The following is a 20,140-nucleotide window of genomic DNA, read 5'->3' on the forward strand; positions in this document are numbered from 1 at the left end:
CGAGGATCCTCGAGGCGGTATCTCGAAGATACCTCCTCGTTCGACACGCGTGTGAGAGAGCCCGCCGTCGACGTAGCTCCGTCCATAGGCACGGAGAAGTCGGGATAACGACGGCGGGAAGCGCGGGCGCGATATTACACGGGACTCGACGATGCTCCAGGGGTGCTACCGCCGACGGTCGTTACCCGGGGCGGCGGGACGGTTCGGGACGGCCGCCCTGGGACGCTTCAGCGCAACGAGCGCCTTATCTTCGCTACACCTTCGCCGGCGAAAACGCGACGGACCTATCCGGTTACTACGGCTTCATTCTCGCTTCTCCCCCGCTGTTTCGCCGCCCTCCGAGCAGCTCGGCCCGGAATATATCCGCTAACCGAATGAGCCGCTCTCGCGCGAATATAATTATCAACCGGCGGATGTACGTCTTTTCTCCGAATGGCCGCTCCTATTTCTTTCCTCTCTCCGTAATGGGGGTTGCGGTTAAGTGGTTCGGGGAAGGAGACAAGGAGAATAGAGAGACTCTTGTGTACGCCGGAATTCGAAGTCCCGTCTAATTCACGACGGTGCCGGGCATGTCCACCGGAGGTTTTATCCGATCCCCGTCGGCGTGTTATCGTCCGTGATGAATACTCGCCTCTTCCGTCCGCTTGGTTCAAGGCCGCGTGTACCAAGCAGCGACTCGGCGTCAAGCGGAAACACGATCTAAGATGGTAGCGTTTGATACTTCGTTTTACGCATCCGAGCGCGCGACGTCGCTGCTCGTCGCGTTGAGCGACGACGACGATGCGTCGCGGTGAGGCGAAAGAGGACGGCGACGTCTGACAAGGCGGGAGAGAAGGAGAGAGACGGGACGGTGACGATTTATAATCGGTGACGAATGGACGCGATCGTGGAGGAGAATCCTCTCGTCTCTTCCCTGGCGTTTTATAAACGTCGCGCAGCAATAAAGACGCTCGATGGATTAGCCGCGGGCTTGGCGTGCCGAGGCAGCGGGTTCTATTCTGGTGAATTGAAACCAGGCACGCGCGTCCAATGAATCAATCGAGTGCCATCCGCACCGAGTCCTCACCCTTTCCTCCGCATCTCGCGGCTTTGATCTGTCGGACGCCCTTAACGCGACGGTTCTCCGGAGGGGCAGCGAGTTCGCAACACTATTCTCGATCCGCGCACTTTCTCCCTCCCTTTTTCTCTCTCTCTCTCTCTCTCTCTCGTTATTTCTTTTTCATTATTTTTGAGATTCGTGTTGAACGTCCGATAGCTTTAAGAGACGTCGCGAGAGTGTCAAACGTTCCCGCTATTTTCGACCTTACCCTCGCCTCCCGACTTTCATATTCGATTTGCGTCGAGGACGATCCCGCTTTCGTTCCTCGTCGCTGCGTGTTTTGTATTTCTTGCGAATCATGCGCGTGCACGAGAGAGAGAGAGAGAGAGAGAGAGAAGGAGAGTCTGAAAGTTTCGACAAAAATAACAGAGTCGTGCTTGACGTGAAATGCAACTTAGGCATCGGTTCTGCAACTGTCACGGACGCTGCGTCATTTTTTCGGAATATTCATCAACTTTGCAAAGAATGGTATATCGCGCAGACAAATGTCTCTCTCTTATATTTTTTTCGCTCTACTGCACTCGCCCCGGTGCTCGTCGAAAAATCATTAGCACTGGCAGTCGTGAGAAGTCATCGCGTCGTTCTTATCGAGTTTCCCATTCGCGAGCGAGCGAAGGCGATGAAATTTTATAGCCGGAAGGACTGTCGAAGACTCGGAGGAGAGACATGGATTAGCGGCGACTATCATTTCCCATTAAGGCACGCTCTCGCTTTATTATCGTCGTTAGCCACCAAACTTGGAACGCTCCCGCTGCATGTTCGGTTGAATTCGGCGTGTCTCACGCCCTCGGTGTGGAACCTTGGGCCAGTTGTTCACGTCTCTCTCTCGTCGGGAGCGCGCCCGTTGTTCTTTTTCTTCGGCGATGCTGCGACACGAACACGGCGTATCCTCAGTGTTCCCAGAATTCACGTACGCGTCATAAATAGTGCCCTACTCGCACTCCGCCGTCTTCCGGTCTTCCTCTCCTTCAGCCTCTCGCACGAACCGACGTTTTCCAATATTCCGAACTGCACTGATTCCATCTGGGGTCCCTCCCGCTCCTCGGTGTATCCTCGCCGAGTCGTATCGATCGACGCGTGTGCGCGAATTCTTTTTGCGCCTTCCTCAAATTGGCTTTGCGCTCTCGCGCCTGATATTACGCAGACGCGACGATAATAAGTAACGAGCGCGCTTTCGTCCTAGATACATCGCGCGAAAAAGCGAGCGCAGGTCTCTCTCGGTAAGGGGAAAGCGGCGCGGTCGCCGGCTGCGCGACGCTCCCGAGAAGATCCCACTCGAGTTATCCCTTCGTCACACGAATCCATTCCGTTGAATGGAATTGGCGCCAAGCATTTTACGAGGCATGCGCGCGCACGTCGCCGTAGAGCCGCCGGCATGGGACTGTTGTGCGTCGACCTTTACCTAACAACCCTCCCGCATTATAGCCACCGCCTCGCTTTCTCTCGCTGCAACCTCCACGGCGGCAGCCACCCCCGTCGCCAACCCTGACCTGATTTATGAGATTCTGGAAGCGTCTACTCTAGCGACGCGCGCGTTTTCGGTCTCCCTCTCTCGCCCTTGCTGGTTTCCCTCGCCTTCTCTCACTCTACTACTATCGCGTAGACAGCTGGCTAGTGTTTCCACGGGCGCGCACGTACACGAAGACGCTCCTCTCTTTCTCTCTCTTTCTCTCGCTCGTTCGCTCGCACGTAGAGCCAGCGCTGTGTTTCGTTCATTTCCGTCCTTTTGTCCATTGCGATCGCCAAGAACGGGAACTTATTTCGGTACGTATCTCGCGATACGTATCAAGAGCAGCGTCCTAATTAGTCCAGTGGCGGGCCCTTCGATCGCTCCGGGCAGATACCGTTGGCCTGGCATCTTATCAATTTGCGTCAGCCGAAACAGCCGCGGTTGTCTTTCATCAGCCGGTACGCCATTGTCTTTTTCATTCGACCGTTTCGGCCGGGTCGTTCGATTGATGCTGAAGGGCTCGTTTTTGCAACTTCACGGCTGCATTAACGAAGCGCAATCTACGAACTCTGTGGAACGCGCGTCACCGCGCGCGCCTTTTGATGTTCGACGCTCGAGACGAGCGCGTTGGAATATTTCGCATCTTCGGGGGCGCGCGAACTTTGACGCAATTAAAGCGACGTCGAGTCCAATTGTACATTTCATCGCGGCAGATTAAACCCTGCTCTGTTCGACGGCGCGTTATTGCGGGAGTGTGCGAGGCGAAATTCCACGGCGGCGGAAAATCCAATTTTTCGAACGGTCCGCGCGTTTAGCGGGAATCTCTTCGTCAACAAGTAAATTTTCTTTTCCACGGGGAGAGGAAAAAATTCGGCCGAGGGCTGGGTGACACAAAGCCGAGTGATTTGTGACGTTCGCCATTCTTTTGACCGTGCGCAAGGTTCGCCCTCTCCGCACCCCCTCCTGCCCGCCCCTTCCCTTCTTTGCCGTCTTGCTCGTAGATATGGCCGAGTAATATACGAGCCCTGCATCTGTTCCCCGAGTGACGCAACGTCCCGCCATAGATCACACCCAGGCTTTTAGAGAGTGAAGGCTGTTAAGGAGAGCGCGAGAGAGAAAGCTGCCTGAAGGGAGAGAAAGAGCGAGAGAGGGTGATAGGGCGAGACGCTGCGAGGAGAGAAGAAAGAGAGGGCCGGAGAGTGAGATCGAGGGAGGAAGAGGGAGGGAAAGAGTGACAGGGTGACGTACTGTTACTGTTAAACTCGCCTGCACGTAAAGAAGAGCATGAGCAGGAGTGCGGCTGCCTCTCCAGCGTGTCGTGGCACGGGGCTGAGGGGGGTGAGGTAGAAGTGGTTGCCGTTGGAAGACCATGGAAGGTGGACGGAGACGTCGGTGTTGTTGTAAAAGGGACGTACGGACTTGGATCGTGGATCAGAGAGACGAATGTAGTGTGCTCCTAAAAACGTGCACTTAGTCGAGACTCATTAACGCGATCGTACCGGCGATATTCGTATCGATTGTCTCGCTGGAGCTGGGAAAAAAATGTTAAAACCTTTCGAGAGACTGTTTCGGTTTAATGGATTTACGACTTACGATTATAAAAATTTCCCACACACGCGTACTTCGGTGTGATGTCCGTGTAAGTGGTGCGACACAAACATGTAGCTTTCGGAGATTTCACGCATCCTCTTGATTGAGAAGGGAAGGAAGAAAGAAAGAAAGAATTCGATCGGAATCATTATTTTGCCCGATGCCTACGAACTAAGCTGAGGATCTATCTCGAGCATGAGCAATATCGCGATCGATACCAGCCGCGGCAACAGTCACTCGGGGCTATTTTCGTGCACCTGAGAGATCGCGGAAGCAATCATTGACGCGAAAGACGTCATACGGCGACTTTTTCCCGGCGTCAAGCGACTAATCGACTCTCGTTGACGCGATGTCATCGAGAGCGAAGGAGGAAGTTCACTCGGCTTGCGTAATGAGCGAATAACGCTGAGAGGAGGCGACTCGCATCCCACCGTTCGAAGAATATCACGGTAAATCAGTACCAGCTGAGCGATATATTGCTCGAATATAGGTTAAGGAATTTCCTCGGCTCGCGTGAAGGGTCGAAGGTGGGCGTGGGAGGAAGGTGGCGCGGGCTTTCGGGGAGAGGGGAGAAGCGAAGGAGGGCGACGGAGGCACGATACAGTACGCCCCTGGCGCACCGACGTAGAAACCATTGAGGCGAGATATACGAGCGAGAGTTTGTTTGCGCTTATGGCCTACGTCTGGAAAAGGGAAGGCGGGTAGGGGGGGACTTGGCGTTTTATCGGGGCACCCTTATGCCTATTATGCCTTCGCGCTCCGCTCCGTCACGCCGCGCGGCACCCCCGCCACCCCTCCTGTCCCACGTTCGGCAACCCCCCTGCCGGCTGGGTGACGCGGCGTGCGAATTAAAACGCCTCATAAATATCTGAAACAAAGGCGGCCGCTTTCGAGGGCGTACGCCGGAAAGATATACGGCTGGTTACGATGGTCGGTACCGGGTGGTTAAGGGATGGCGGTGGGGGTGCGAGAGCGACGCGATCCTAGGTTTGGCACCCTTCGTAAAAAGCCGTCGAGGAGGGTGGATCGCTCGCTTCCTCTCGAGAATCGCGAGAGCGTCGCGTCGATTGGGAAATTCGTCGTGAAAAAGCGCGGATTTTCCCGATGCCGCGCGATCAGGCGCGGCGGGATATATATCGCTCGCCTGTATCGATATAAGCTGCCTCAAAGGTCGCACGCACGTGTATCATGTATGATGGAAATTAAGCTAACAGTGGAGCGACGATGAAGAAAGGGAGGGAGGGAGAGGGCTGTTTGGTCGGGAAATTTTAAGAATGTACAGTCGGCGTCAAATATGTTGTACAATTTCCTAGAGTGGAATTCCAGAGACATTGTTCTGGATTGAAAACTTTATTATTTATTTTATTCTACTGTTATATTTTTTATTTTATCTCACTATTAATTATTATTATTTTATTTTATCCCTTTTTTTTTACCATTGCGCGATTTTTAGTCTCTCATACGTACACATGAGAAGTTGAAACTATTAGAATTACAGTCATCATAACCCTGTTATTATAACTATATAGCGTTATTTCTGCGATATTTTACTTTATGCTAAAAACCGTATGATTCTCCGTTTAGAGAACAGTTCGGTACAAGTCGACGAATTACCCTTTCGACGCGGAAATCGGCCGCGATCTCGCCGAGACATCTGAAGTCGAAGAAAGAGAAATAAACGCGCGACTTTTGGATGCGAAATCGCACTCGTAGGAAATTATCACGCGCGTTCTCGCGTATATTGATATTTATCTATTTATTTCACACTGACATTAATAACGCGAACGCACGATCCGGTTATTTGATCGCTCATAAGTCCCTCTCGGCAGTGGTGCGCTAACGGACGCGTTTTCGTGATTGCGTTTCCGATCTGACGTGTATCGCTAAAGGAATTTGTTTTGTCTTGTTCTTTTTCAGGTAAGTAGTGGTCTCCGATCGTTTGAAAAGCGAGCGGCCCGCAGCCGCCGCACCGGACGGGAGATATGCGCAGCAAGCAGCAGCCCAGGCCTTCTTTCCGATGGCCGCAGCAGCGCGGTGATAACCTTACCGGTAAATATTCATATGTAACATCTCACGCACGCACGTAAGCACGCATTGGTACACGTAGACACACACACACACACACACACACACATATGTATAAACGTAAGCACGTACGGAGGCACGCACGTACTTTATTATGATTTTTCCCTTCTCTTTATTTTGCATCCAGACACTTCTCACGTCCCGACGAGATACCGCTTCCTCGCGTGCCGCATAGCGGTATACCGCTCGCGGAAAAGAAGCGAGATCGATCGGCGATTAACCGATGCTGCACCCGTAGTTACTTGGAAGGATTAGTCTTAGAGTGTTCGTCGATTGTCCGCAACGCGTACCTCCTCGTTTTGCCCGTAGATGATTTTCAAATTGACTTCGATCTTTCGCGCGTCTTCCTTCTTGCCGCAACGTTAAGGTAGTCGGTCTGTAGAGTCCCGGGTTTTCAGCAGCGATGTTAAGCGCTCCTGCATAAGTTTATTATTTATTGAAAACAAGCACATCTCTTCCTACAACTTTTACTCAAATATCTAAGTAATAAGTGTTAATTTTGAACGAAATTAAGACAAATATATACACAATATTACAAATACGGAGATATTATTTATTTTCTATTTTTCTTATTAATATCTTATTTATACATCAATTAAACTAATAGAAGTGCCCCAGAAAATGGTATAAATATTGAAATATGTGTGTATATTTACATGTATCACTATAAATTGTAATTTCCCAGCACTGGGGAAATAAATTTAAAAATTTATTTGTGGGAGATAAGGTTCATTTCACGAGAATAAAATTTATTTTATAGAAATACGGTTTATTTCTGTGAAGTTTCACCCTATAAATAAATCTTATTTCTGTGAAATAAACCTTATATCCTATAAATATATTTTTAAATAGTATTTTTTCTTAGTGTAAGGTTATATTTTCAAAACAAAAGGTTAATAATTCTGACACTTTTGTGTTAATGTCTCTACATTAGTTCCTAATATCACATTTCATTAAAATCCTAAATGTGGTTTAGAAGAAATTAAAAGTAGGACGTTTATTTCAAGGAATACGTAAAAAAATGTCATCTTTAACTGCGAATATCTCAGCTTCCGTATGGTCAGTCGTTTTCGAACGTTGCAGACGTGTAGACAGTATTTTTATCGATATGCAGCTAAAATTTGAAAGAATTTCCAGGAAAATGTTTTGACGGACCAGCTGCCTCAAGTGTGTTGAGCGACGAAACGTCGTGTGTTACGAAAGATATTCTGAGCGATCAGGTATCGAGTTTATGCGATTTGCTCGGATGTCCTTCGGCTCGAGCTATCCTTCGCGATTATGATGTTCTTAAGTAACATCCGATCCATCGCCTTGAGAGAAAGAGAGAGAGAGAGAGAGAGAACTCGGCAAATAATCATTTCTGTCGCTCATTTTCCTCGTAGCGTTCACGTTAGCGATTCGCAGTTGCTTCTCGGAAACAATGCCGCGCGTGGCATCCATTTCCCGCATATACCCAACGAACGAGCGCGCGATTCGCCAAATGGTGTCTTTTTTTTTATTAGAATAAAAAAGAAAGATGGAAAAGCCGCGATATACGCGAGTGTTGCAGGACGCGGCGCGCGATGGAATGCTCCTCTAAATTGTTTACACGGCTTTCAGCTCGCGGTCTCGCATCGCGCAAACGACATTACATTGCGCAACGGTCATCATTATATATCTCGTCGCTCTCGAGTGTTATCGAGCGAGCTTCACTGCAGGGCTCGCGAATCTACATTCGCGGTTTATCCCCGTGAGAGGCCACGTCGTCAATTAAGAGATAACGATGAGCACCTTTCCGTCGGCACGGTTAGACGATTCAGACGCGTTATAAGCTTATAATCACGATTACCTTGTCATTTTGCATCGCGCGCGCCTCGGTAGAGAGAAAGAGAGGGAGTGAGAGAAAGAGAGAGAGAGAGAGAGGGATCTCTATTATAAAATCATAAAGTGTTAGAGGAGCGCGCAACGCGCCTGCGGACGGCGGCGGAGCAGCTGCTCCACCCGATCGTATGATAGATATCTGCCAACGTATCCTGCCTCCTTTCCTCGTGTATCGCACTCCTGTTACCTCCTCACGCAGATACGTATTCCTACGTACACATCCCCCATTTCGTCTCCTTTTCCCTCGTGCGTCCCGCGAGATACTTTATAATATAAGAGCAATTAAGAAGATGCGACGTTCCGATAGCTCGCACGCTATAACCGACGTCGTTTCACCGCCGGGGACGAGAGCACGAGAGACCCGAAGACACTCTCCGCTCGGCGGAGAGTCGAGCGTTTCAATTTGCAAATCCGCGCGGTGATTAATAAAACAGTGGAGTGCGAGAGAGAGAGAGAGAGCGAGTCGAAGGCGGCAGAAGTCGAGCCGACGGCTCGAATCCGAGTGACTACGCGAAAGGCGGGACACAAACGGAGCAACTGGTTGACTCTTTTCACTTGCAGATGCGACGTAACTCATACGCGCGTATACACGCGGCGGTCCAGCGCGCGAAAGTCGTCGGACGCCCCCTCCGGGATCCCCGCGATGGGAAAGTAATTAGCGAGACAGGAGAAACGAATAAATCGGAACGATAAATCGGGAACGAGTATTGTGTAACCGGCCGCTTTGAGCGGCGAAAGACAATCCCGAACTAAGCAACTGGTTGACTCGTCTCACTTGCAAATCCGACGTGACGCCGTAACTCATTACATCGCCGGGACGCCGTCTCGGCCGCATGGAGCCGCAAAAGCGATAACCGGGCGTCTTTTCTCGAACTATCCGCGCCGTTAATCAGCTCCGATTTCTCAGATCGCGCAGCCCGTCGGAAGACCGCGAATTATCGCCGGCCAGTAGCGGACAACTCCGCCGCGACTCCTACGTGGCTACGTAGTTGTCACAACTCTGCGTGTGTGTGTGTATTTGTATGTATTCTTCGAAATTTATATCCGGCAGAAATGATACGACATTAGCGATTTACGTCGTTCATCGAAATATATCACTACGTCCATTTGACCTGTCTTGTACGCATTGTGTATTTTTGTAATACGGTATTGGAGATAATGTTGTCTCTTGAGTACATTACGCTCTCCTATGATTGTTATCATTTTCAGGCAGCTGTCGTTATTTGCGCAATACAACACACACACGCACATGTATGTTCAAGTATAATAGCGAGGAAGAGCGGGGACGCTTGTTCATTCTAAATCAATTACCGAGGCGGTCTTTATACTGGGTCATTCTTCTCCATCGTCCAACTAATTACTCGTAATACGACATTACGCGGCAAATAAATCTCGCGCTCGTGATAAATTTATTTTGAAAATTTAAGCGTGCGAGGTAACACGACGGGACATGTCGGACTGTGTCTCCGTCCCGCGAGACTGAGAAAGAGGGATAGAGAGAGAAAGAGAGAGAGCCTGCGTCTTTTCTAAAAACAACTTTGGCGCCAGCTGGAGAGATAGGACTCGGTTGTTTTCATTCCATTCATAGAAGATGCATATCTACGAGACGTATCTCATTCGCAATAAAGCTTGCGGCGGGTGCATACTTTTCGTTTTACGATCCACCATGTTGCGTTTGGTGTATTTGTTGCTGACTACGCGGAACTTCGACATCTTTGGACGTCGCCAGATTCGAAGAGATTTAGTTGCAACAGTGTCTTCGAAAGTTGGTCGACTTCCTTTGCCGGATATAATCTCGACTAATGTACCTCGTAGTTGAACTCTTTGTAAATGCAGCTCACGAAGAAATTCTCCGTAGACGAACTTCGCAAAGGGATTCTACTCGAAGGATCTCTTCTCCCCCCCCCCCCTCTTCTACCCTTCCTCTCTTTTTCTCCGTCTCTCTTTCCCTTTTCGAAAGGATATACGTCGTAATAGATGCGCTCCCGACGAAAATATCCCTATCTTCGGCGAACGTGAGCGGCCGATCGATCGGCGAATCGGAAATTGGCGAAACATTTATACGTCGGGGGGGGATCCGCGGGTTAATTAAGTGTAAATCATGATGTTAATGGAATCGCGCCCTGGTATAAAACCGCATTAATTGAAATTCGCGAATTCGAGAGACGGTAATAATAAACCTCGCGCGGCTTCCAAACCACCTGTGCGTTATTTTGTAAACGAAGTACACTCTTTATCCCTTTGCCGAACGCGAAATTCTTTAGCCGGGAATACGCATGATTTTAAGAGCGACCAACTTTCTCCGATCAGATTGCAATTTGCGAAATTATTTTCGCCGCGACGCGTCTCGCATCCCCCCGCGCCGTCCCCTTGTTCTCGTTCCCGCGCCGCTCGAGTGTTAATTATTTCGCGGCCGTCGTCGCGCTCTTTTACGGAATACGTCGAAAACGCGCGACCGCGTATTTAGAATAATAATAATAATAATAACTATCCTGGAGCGTATTAAAACGAAACGGGCGCCGTGGAATTTACGAGGCGTATCAGCTTTCTTCGGATCTCCCGGCGTTTTAATGGTTAATAATTTTGCGCCGGCCCGCCGTCGTAAAAACGCATCTCGCGCGCGCGGCAGAAAATTAACGTGCTTTAATCAGCGGAATACATCGGAAGATACTCGAAAAGGCCGCTCGTGCCCAGCCTCAGTGTGTACCGCAATCGAGATACGAGCGTCCTCGTCGTCGGCGGCGACGATAAATTTCACGCGCGAAACGTGTCATCGTAGTCGCGCCGATAAAAGTTACAAGGACGCGATCGGCCGGTTCGGGAAAACAGCGACGGTTTCGTTCCGAGTAGCCCGCTACGATGTCATCGCGTATCCTTGTCCGCGCGTCCTAGCGGTAACGATGCAGAGATGCACGTGCATGCGACGATTCCGCGAAAATTAGCGGCGCCGGCCGGGATTTATCGCCACGCGCGTGCTCGCCCGGCAGGAAAAAAATATACGCCGGCCGTGTTCATCGCTCGATTATGGTGCATTTACCGAGCGCGGAAATTCCTCTTCGCTATCGCGCCGCAACCGATTGGAGTTATCAGTCACCGGCCGACACGCTGCAAACTCGAGCCTATTTTCCCCGTTTTTTCCGCGGTGGAACAAAACCGTTCTCGCCTGCGACCCTCCTCGAGGTTTTCGCCTGTGAGACTTCGCGAGGTCTCTAACGTTACACAGGCTATTGTCTTTCGGTGCTACAAATGGTTACTTGTAACTGTTCATTTGAGACTCTTACGACAAAGGCTCTCTTGTCTGACAATTACCAGGTCGATTCTAAAGTCGATTCTCTTCACGCGGAGAAAAAGATTTTTTGGGGATTTTAGCAAAATTTCTTTAATTGACGAAAAGTTGCCCCTTGAATTGGAGCAAATAAACGGCTGTTTGACTCAACGGGCGTTAATATGAACAAACTATTTTTCAAGTAGGAAAAATTATACCGATGAATGAGATGTGTGTTTTACGAGAAAAGACTTTGAATCAACTTGATATTCAACCTCCGTAAGGAAAAGCGGAGTAACAAGTGGAGAATATGAACAAAAAAGTGGGATTACGAATGACTCGAATACATGAATATGCGTTCTGTTTGATTAAAGTCAAGGAGAAGGTCGAGAAATTATATGGAACAGTAAGCAAGAATACAGTTTTCACAAATATTACAACAAAACGTCTCTTGCACACGAATGACTCCAACTTTTCCTTGCGGAGGATCAACATTCTTCCTCATCCCGACGGAGTCCGCGATGAATCTTATAACTTCATACTTCTCAGCGTAGCGCCTTCGGTCGAATAACACATTCCACCTGAGCGAATTCACGCGTGGGTGAGGAATAATTATATCTCTTCTGTAAATTTTTTTTGAGATCGGCCTCCGCGTCGGCCCGGGGATATCGAGGAGACGACGAAAAGTGTGGGGCTTTTTTAAAAACGCTCGACAAAGAGACGCACTCTCTCGCTCCGCTGTATCGCGCACTCGAGAGAAGATAAATTAATGAGATAGCGGCTAAGATTTCCTCGGGAAACCGCTGTCAATCCGCCACGATAATTTATATTTCCGTTGATGTAAATCTTCCCACTTGACAGCTGCGGGCCCAACGCAAGCGTACCCAAGTGGTGCAGCCGCGCTTTCACTTTACAGAAGGCCCATTAATTCTAATTTCGCGTCATTGATGGTGATCCCACTTCTCGTCGCTTCCAACTTTTTTCTCGAATCGCTCGCATCGGCCGGCTCATATTTCCTCGCTTATCAACGGTGCATCGACAATTCGAAGATCGGCGACATTGCCGAACACCACCATGCGCGATTTCCTACGAAATTAAAAATCCACGTGACCCGTTTGTTAACGTCACGACGTTTAATTCCGCGAAAAAAAAAACCGAACTTATAATCTTCAATTGCAAAACGACGCGACAGTAATTCGGAAGACGCTCCGCTCGGGATTTAAAGAGACGCGGGCGAAATTCACGAGGAGCGAAAACGCGATCACAGGAGGAAAATGGGGAAAAATATTATCCTGGGACAAGTGGCCGGGTAATATGCCGGAGAAGAAAGAGAACGCAGCGCGGAAGCGGAAAGCGGGAGAAAGTACGAGGCCGCGTGCGTGCGCGCGACAAACACAGCGTCGTCAAAAGACAAGCTTCCCGCACCACCCTCGGCCGGCGGTGATCGTCTCGCTCGGCGATAACCCGTGGACGACGTGACAAGTGAAATTCTGTATCCACGAGTCGGTCGGCGGGGGATATCGGCGCACGTCTAAATGAACCGTTGTACCTTCTGCTTTGATTTCAAAGAGGACCCCTAACAGCCGAGGAATATTCATTTAAATATCTGTCAATACTCGAGCCCGACGCGGCCTGCCCGCTACCCTGGGGATGGACTTATGTGCCCTGCCGCGGCTCTTCGTGGGCTCCGTGCGCGCGTCTCCCTCCCTGTGCACGTGCACGCGCACGTGCACATGCACACGTGAGCGAGCGAGCGAGCGCGCACGACGCCGATGTCTGATCTCTGTCGCAGGTATTCTCGATCCACTTTTACAACCTGACCGTCCGGGCACCCCTCGATTCGGCGTCTACGTCACTCGACTTCCCCCGCGAAGCTTTTTCGCATCTATATACCGGCGAGAGCTTTTAATTGAATTCGCAAAGCACACACTTTTGTATACACACTGTCTCCGCATAAATATCGATTAGAAATGCTGCTGTTATGTGCTCGGTGACGAATGCATCTTAAGGTGAATAAATGAGTACGGATAAACACTTTTTCCTTTGATGTACCGACATGAGGTCCGTTTCTCGTGTACTTGTGTACTTTGTGCTCACGGCGCTGTCCGCAATCATTTTTCAGACTCGTTCACAATAGTGTACGTTTAATAAGAGTATAGACTAGCGTCGTTGTGACCAACATGTTTGGAAAAATCGGGAGTTCACCGCCATTAAGGCAAAATGTTCAGATATTAAAATGGGTGGAAATGAAAAGAAATTAATAATTAATCACACAATATGAAACACGCAAATTCACTTTCCTTTTAAGTATACTTCGTAGACTTCGTAATTGGCAAATCTTTGCTCGACACTCAGCCGATAACTTTGTTTCCCAGCAAGAAACACAAGTCGACACGCGTCTAACTATATCACCATTTGTTGTCATCGTATGCTTATCTCGCATTTGGTGAAGGAAACGATAACAGATGATATAACTACACTTATGCCGATTTGTTCCTCTTGCTGGAGAGCAACCTTTGACACATTCTAACCGGAAGCTGACCCAAACATGTCGGAGCCCATCAGAAATCAGACATACGATGTCTATATTCTTGTTATGGATATTCTGATTCGCATGATGTTCCTTCGTCCTCACTCGCTTGGCCCGAATTCACATTTACATTGATGAACGCGCGCATTTCCGTTCGCAAAACTCGCGGATGATACCCGGTGAAAGAGAGCGGGTGAAAATTTTGCTTCAATCCTACAGATTCCGTCAAACTTGAAGGAGAAGCGGAGAATCTCGAGGCGCAACGTCGTGCTGGCTATTGCGTTAAGTTAATTGTTTCAATCGGGTTACAGTTAATCGAGTTAATCGAGGTACATAATTAATACCGAGATAATCGAATATTAAGTGATTCTCGTGAATAAGTGCTTCGCCGAGCCTTGACATGAGGAGAACCGCGATAAGTAACCACTTGTAGCGTCGAATAACCCGTACAGTGTTATATACGTCGAGATTCTCCGCTGATCCCTCAAGCATCGACGCAAGCGCTCCTTGATTAATGCGGGATTAATGCACGAACGAAAATTTCGTCCCGGGATAAGACTCGTCGACTGAGATCCGCACGCGCGCACCGAGATGGATATTAAAGCCGGCAAGCCGCGCGCGCGAGGAGGAGAGGAAGAAGGAGGCGGGTGCGAAGTGACTGGGTGAAAAGGTGATTTTGCACGACAGGAAGCAGCTTCTTGGCGGGTAGGTGGGTGGACCGACCAAGACGGTTAGCATCGTGGCCAGAGGTGGATGGGGCAGGGAGCACTTTGCGTGCGTCATTTAAGAGAAGCTTAATGCCGCCGTAAAACGCGCTAACGGCCGCCTCGCGTCGCCCCGCTGTCTTCCAGAGGCGGCCATCGTTCTTCCGCTTCTGAACCCCGAAGCGGCACGATCGCCTCTTTATCGCGCTTCCGAACCCGGCCGAATGATGCACTAAGAAGTCTTTCGCGACGATACTCATCACGAGTGTTACTTCGCCGCGGCGCTCCACGTGACCGTTTGCGCGCAATCTCGCAGGGATTCCGGAAGAACACCTGCGTAAAAAGCGGGCTGCACGGGGGACGTTCATACATACGATATATAACAGTGGAGTGGACTGTGTTAAAACTGTGCCTTAGTTCTCCGTGTAAATTATTATGTGTGCTGCGATCTTTAATGATGCGTACAATGAAGTACATCACTAAAGGGTTACAAGACACGTCATAATTTCAGTTATAATTCCGGTATAGTCTAACGTTACAGAATTTTGCGGTAATTTTTATCACAATATTTCTTCCGTGTAGGCTAGGTGAGATTAAGTTGCGAGTCCAGCGGTTGATAATCCACTGCTGTTCTCCAAGTTGCGACCACTTAAGGCTAGATATCATGCGTGGAAAAAATCTGATTGCATTAACCAGAAATGGAACTAGATGCGTCCTGGCTGGAGGAATTCTGGTTCTTACGACCCAAATGCGGTTCTTGCGACCAGAAATCCTGTTTCCCTCGACCAAAATGCATCTGGTTGTTCCCTTTCCGACTAATACAACCGAACATTTTTCCCACGTGGTATCCCATATTACCCGCATTTCCTCTACCCGAGTCCCCCGCCGTGACGGAAAACACTAGCGAACGGTGGCGCTGCAATCCACACTCGCGCGATCTTTCCATCTATTGTTGTCCGTGTCTGCGCGAACCGACGACGGGAACCCGTCCTTATCTTCAATCACCATGTAATAATATTTATTTAACCCTTAATGCGGTCTTCGAGTCGCGATCCTGCGCCCCGCGCGATTTATCTCGTCACGCAATTTGCACGCTCACTCCCATGTACGCGCAATTAGATCCTATCACCGTTATCGTCGTATGTGGGAGCACACGGATTATTGTTGCCGTCCCGCTCGAGATGTTATTCTACGCATTTTGTCGTAATACAATTAGCACGACAGACGGAGGAAGAGGAGGCGCTCCGCCGTCGTAACTCGCGAGCACTCGTTTGCAATCGCTGTCTTTCTCTACCTCTTCTTATTCTCTCTCTCTCTCTCTCTCTCTTTCTCTCTCTCTCTCTCTCTCGCTCACATTCCCATTGCCTTTCCGTGTTTTATGACGGTCGTAAAGCGTCGCATGAATTTTTATTATTATTACCGGCCAAGAGACGGTCCTCCTTTCGCGCAACGGACACACTCATCGTTGCGTGCCGCGTGACGTCTTCGATTATAACATAGAAAGCCGAATCTCGTTAGCTGCCGTCCATGATTGTACGGCACCGGCTGTGTGTGCGTGTTATCACGAACAATCGCAAAGGTGTAATTTCCCATGTAGATTATCCCGCCGAAGAGTGCGATCCGCGTTGCACGGTATGTATCTCCGATCGCTCGATCGCTCTTCTCGGCATCGATCCTCTCCCGGTTTTATCGTTCGTGCCACCCATTCGGCGCTCCCCTTCCCCCCCCCTTGTATTTGCATTTTTTCCTCGTTGACGTTGCTTTATTTTCACTCCGCGATCTACGCCGTCATGAAAAATGTATCTGCCTCTTACGAGTCAGCGCCGTATCAAGGATCGTTTCTTCAAACTATATATATATATATATATATAGGTTGAATTAAAGGGTAGCTTATTACACGGTTTTAAATCAGATTAAAAGCGCGAGAAGGAAACGAGATGCCTCGATAGGCGGCGCGCAAACGAAACGCGTATCCTCCGACGATTGGCCGAGAAGCCCGCGGAAGAGAGAGAGAGAGAGACGAGGCGGCGGCACGCGCGATTTCGGAAGAAAAGGTGGAAGCGAAACACAGGAAGCCCCGAGGGTGACGTCTTTCCACCCTCGTCGGGAGTCCCAGTTCCGTTGGCCGACTCGCACCGGCGGCATTTTAATCCGGCCGACCGACGACGTCACTCCACCGTCCCGAATAATCAGCCCGCGAAATTCGCGGCGAGCGCGCGCGGGCGGGCGAATTGTCGCGAAACAACAAAAGAACGAGATATTAGTCGGCTGTTGGCCAACCAAATGCTGTTGGCGGTGCTCCGTCGGCGGGACGATTCAGCCCGGCCAGCTCTCTCTCTCTTTCTCGCGCACGCTCGCGCGAGGTAATTAGGCCACGCATCCGAGGAACTGGGTGTCCTCGTCCTTTAACGCCGGGGCGATCGTTTAGATCGGATCGCGATCTCTCACGGCGGCCGCTGATTGATTAACAACGTCATCTCCCGGCGAGCGCGCCCGACGCATGGCTCCGCGCGACAGTGATATATCGTTCATTTATTCGAGCATAATGATCCCGTGTTTAATGCGAAATCGTACAATGTCCGTGAGCGACGTCGCGCGCTCCTTTATTGCTTAATATGCACATCGGGAATTAGTCTTCGGCGGGAATGAATGTGCGGACGATTTGCGAGTAAGCCCCGGTGAGATACGCGTGTGACTATCATCGCCGTTGGACGACGAGTGTCCGCTTGTTTACACGCGGGCCGGCTTCGCGAATGCGCTATCGCAATTACGACGGGCCGGCTCCCTTGTCGGGCGAAGAGCCCACCATCGTGGTGGGCTTACGTAAGGCGGAATTACTCGGTTAATAACGCGAGAAAAACTAAATATCGAAACGATTAACTAGAGAGGCGCGGCGAGGCGCCGTCACGCTCGAGCGAGCGCGGAACGCGCGCGGAGCGATGGGAAAATCGCGATTTATGCCCGGCGAGCGCAAAAATTGGCCGAACGTGCGCGCACCGGCGCGGCTTTTCACGCACGATCGATTTTCTCATCCCGCGGCTACAAAGAAACGTCACAGCGAGCGAGCGCGCGCGCTGCCGTGCGTCCGAGGAGACCCCATCGGAAAGTTCAGGCTAATTATCGTGTGACTTTACGAGCGAGCACCGCGACCACCAGGAAACATCTAGTATCGCGGATCGCGCGGGGAATTTACGCTGGGACTCGGCGATTTGGCGTGTCAATGAATTACACTGCTTACTTTCCTTTCTCCAGCCGCGCGTGTGTGTGTGTTTACGTCGAACTCGCTCGATAAGTCCGTAACTACGTCGCGCGATTCGAGAATGAAGCCGGAAGTAACACGTCGTGAGAATCGTGTCGATTTTTCGTCGCTTTAGAAGCGGATACGTTCAGGCGAACCCGGGAGGTGGTTCAAGGTGAACGCGATACAGACACGCGTGCTTCCTTAATTGCACTTTCTTTCGCTATAACGTAAGAGGAAAACGACATTATCAGGATATCGAAACAGAGGTTATTGCGTAATATTATTAGAAGTGAAATTGTGAATCTCTATTTTGCTATCTTAGCTCCCGCTGTGTCGTAGAATTCAAGGTTTAACGTAGGGTCGAAATTTCGACTCTGTACGAGAGAGACACCGCAGTGATTTCAAGCGAGTTCATCGAACGCTCAATAATACCTCGCGACTCTTTTTGCTCCTCGTCGAGTAAGTATGTACGATTGTAAGTGCCGACAACTCATGTGCATACGCATCGACAGAACATTCACTTATCATCGCTTCATCTGACACGATGCAAGCGCTCGAGCGAGCGAGCGAGCGCACGGCATAGTCGAGCAGAATCGGTCGCTGCCACTCGAAGAGCCAATGCTGCTGCACCCTGACGGACTGACAAGGCCACATTCGTACGTGCATACGTACGTACGTACGTCGCGCGCTCGCTCTGCAGATTGGGAAATTTATCGAGGACACTTTCATCATATCGTTTTCTTCAACGCCGGAGAAAGCGAGATCCTCCGCGAGATCGCTCGACCGCTTGTTCGCGCGCGGAACACCTCGGGAGGAACGATCCCCGCGTCCCTTGCGTATCCCGCAGGACCGTAAACGATGCTCGAGGAAGTGCAACGCCGGGCGCAGTTCGTTACCGGCAATTAAAAGTATCTTTTCACAGCGGCGCGCGAGGTGTAAAATCGCGCGCGCGCGCGCGTAAAATCATCCGCTGGGTTGCGCACGCGGACAGGAAGCGCATATGTGTCTGCCCGCCTGTGTATGCACATTATGCACGCTATACAGGGTGTCTGGAAACTTTCCATCCGTGGTATCCGTGGTATGCAGGTAGAACGGACGAAAGTGGAGGGAAACGTCGTCACGTACTGTTCCGCAAAATTCCGCGATAGTTAATAAGGAATTCATTAATATGTATGAGCGTAGCGGAAGTGGTAGGCCGGACTTGGTAATAAAGGGAAAAATTTATTCCTGAAGATCTAGCCAACGATGGGTATCAACTGACAGCGAGAGGCGTGTTTCTTTTCGGCGGCGTTCTCTCCGGCCGCTCACGCGCTGTAAGCGCGTAATCATTCTATCCTCTTCTGCCGTGTAATGAATAATAAGGATAGAATGACGCTCAAGGTAAAAATACCAAACCCGGACGTGCGCCGAAACCTGGACGCATTATTTGGATTTTCACCCACGAGTACCGAAACTTTCGACGCATATTCTATGTAAAGAATGCAATAAAATATTCGTGCTTAAAGTAGCAAAGTAATAAAAATGCCCAGGTTTAGGTAGTTTTACCTCGCAGCGCCGGAAGAGAACGCAGTCCCCCGCGACCGGCCGCTGCGCCTCCAGACACGAAGGAAGGTTTCGGACACCCTGTATAGAGTAAAAACGAAGAAGCGGAGAAGAGGGTTCCCCGGTGGACTCGTGTCGGCGGAACGGCGCGCGGGATATGCTCGAGTCGAGCGCGCGCGCGACTGGCTCCGCGCGCGCATCTCGGTAGTGGACGCGTATATCAGCATCGCGTCTTCAACGTCACGATGTTCCAACTCGGCCTTGTCAGTCCATCCGCCGCATCCGTCGGCTGCTCCTTGAGTGGCAGCGATTCATTCCGCTCTCTTATACCGCTCGCTCCGCTCTTCGCGCGCCGTGACAGGCGATGTGAACGCACCGGGAGGAGGATGCACGTGCAATATGTGACTAGTATATCTCGCGTTCGCGCGCGCGCTGTGTGCGTGTGTGCGTCGCACCTAAGAGAACCGGCGGCGCGCTCGGTTTTGTCGTCGATGAATTTCACACTGGCCGCGCGCACGCACACACGCATCGCACTCGCCTCGTCGCGCGGCGTGACGAAACGCGCGACTTGTCGCGTTCGCCACGAAATTAGCGCGCGATAGCCGCGCGCACCGACCGATTTAAATCCCTCGGCGTCTCTCGAGTGCCCGGTGTCTTCGCCGGTGCGATCAATCAATGCCTCTCCCCGAGCGGCTCAACTCGATGCATTCCGCGGTTTCGCGTTCCCGCGATAGACTAAACAAACCGGAGCCGCCTGTTTCTCCCCCCCCCCCC

General features: G+C 50.5%; 1 protein-coding gene across 1 annotated transcript in view; it reads left to right on the forward strand.

Annotated features, from left to right (window-relative positions):
* The window catches only part of LOC106747495 (protein tiptop), a 93,318-nt gene that overhangs the window by 35,177 nt on the left and 38,001 nt on the right, over positions 1 to 20,140 (forward strand). Inside the window, exon 2 of the mRNA XM_014625062.1 lies at positions 6,057 to 6,188. Coding sequence (XP_014480548.1) covers positions 6,122 to 6,188 — 67 coding nt within the window. The 5' untranslated portion in view covers positions 6,057 to 6,121. The remainder of the gene's footprint in view (positions 1 to 6,056; positions 6,189 to 20,140) is intronic.

Source organism: Dinoponera quadriceps, unplaced genomic scaffold (assembly GCF_001313825.1).
Source record: "Dinoponera quadriceps isolate SergipeBrazil2010 unplaced genomic scaffold, ASM131382v1 scaffold1750, whole genome shotgun sequence".
In the NCBI taxonomy this organism is placed as follows: Eukaryota; Metazoa; Arthropoda; class Insecta; order Hymenoptera; family Formicidae; genus Dinoponera; species Dinoponera quadriceps.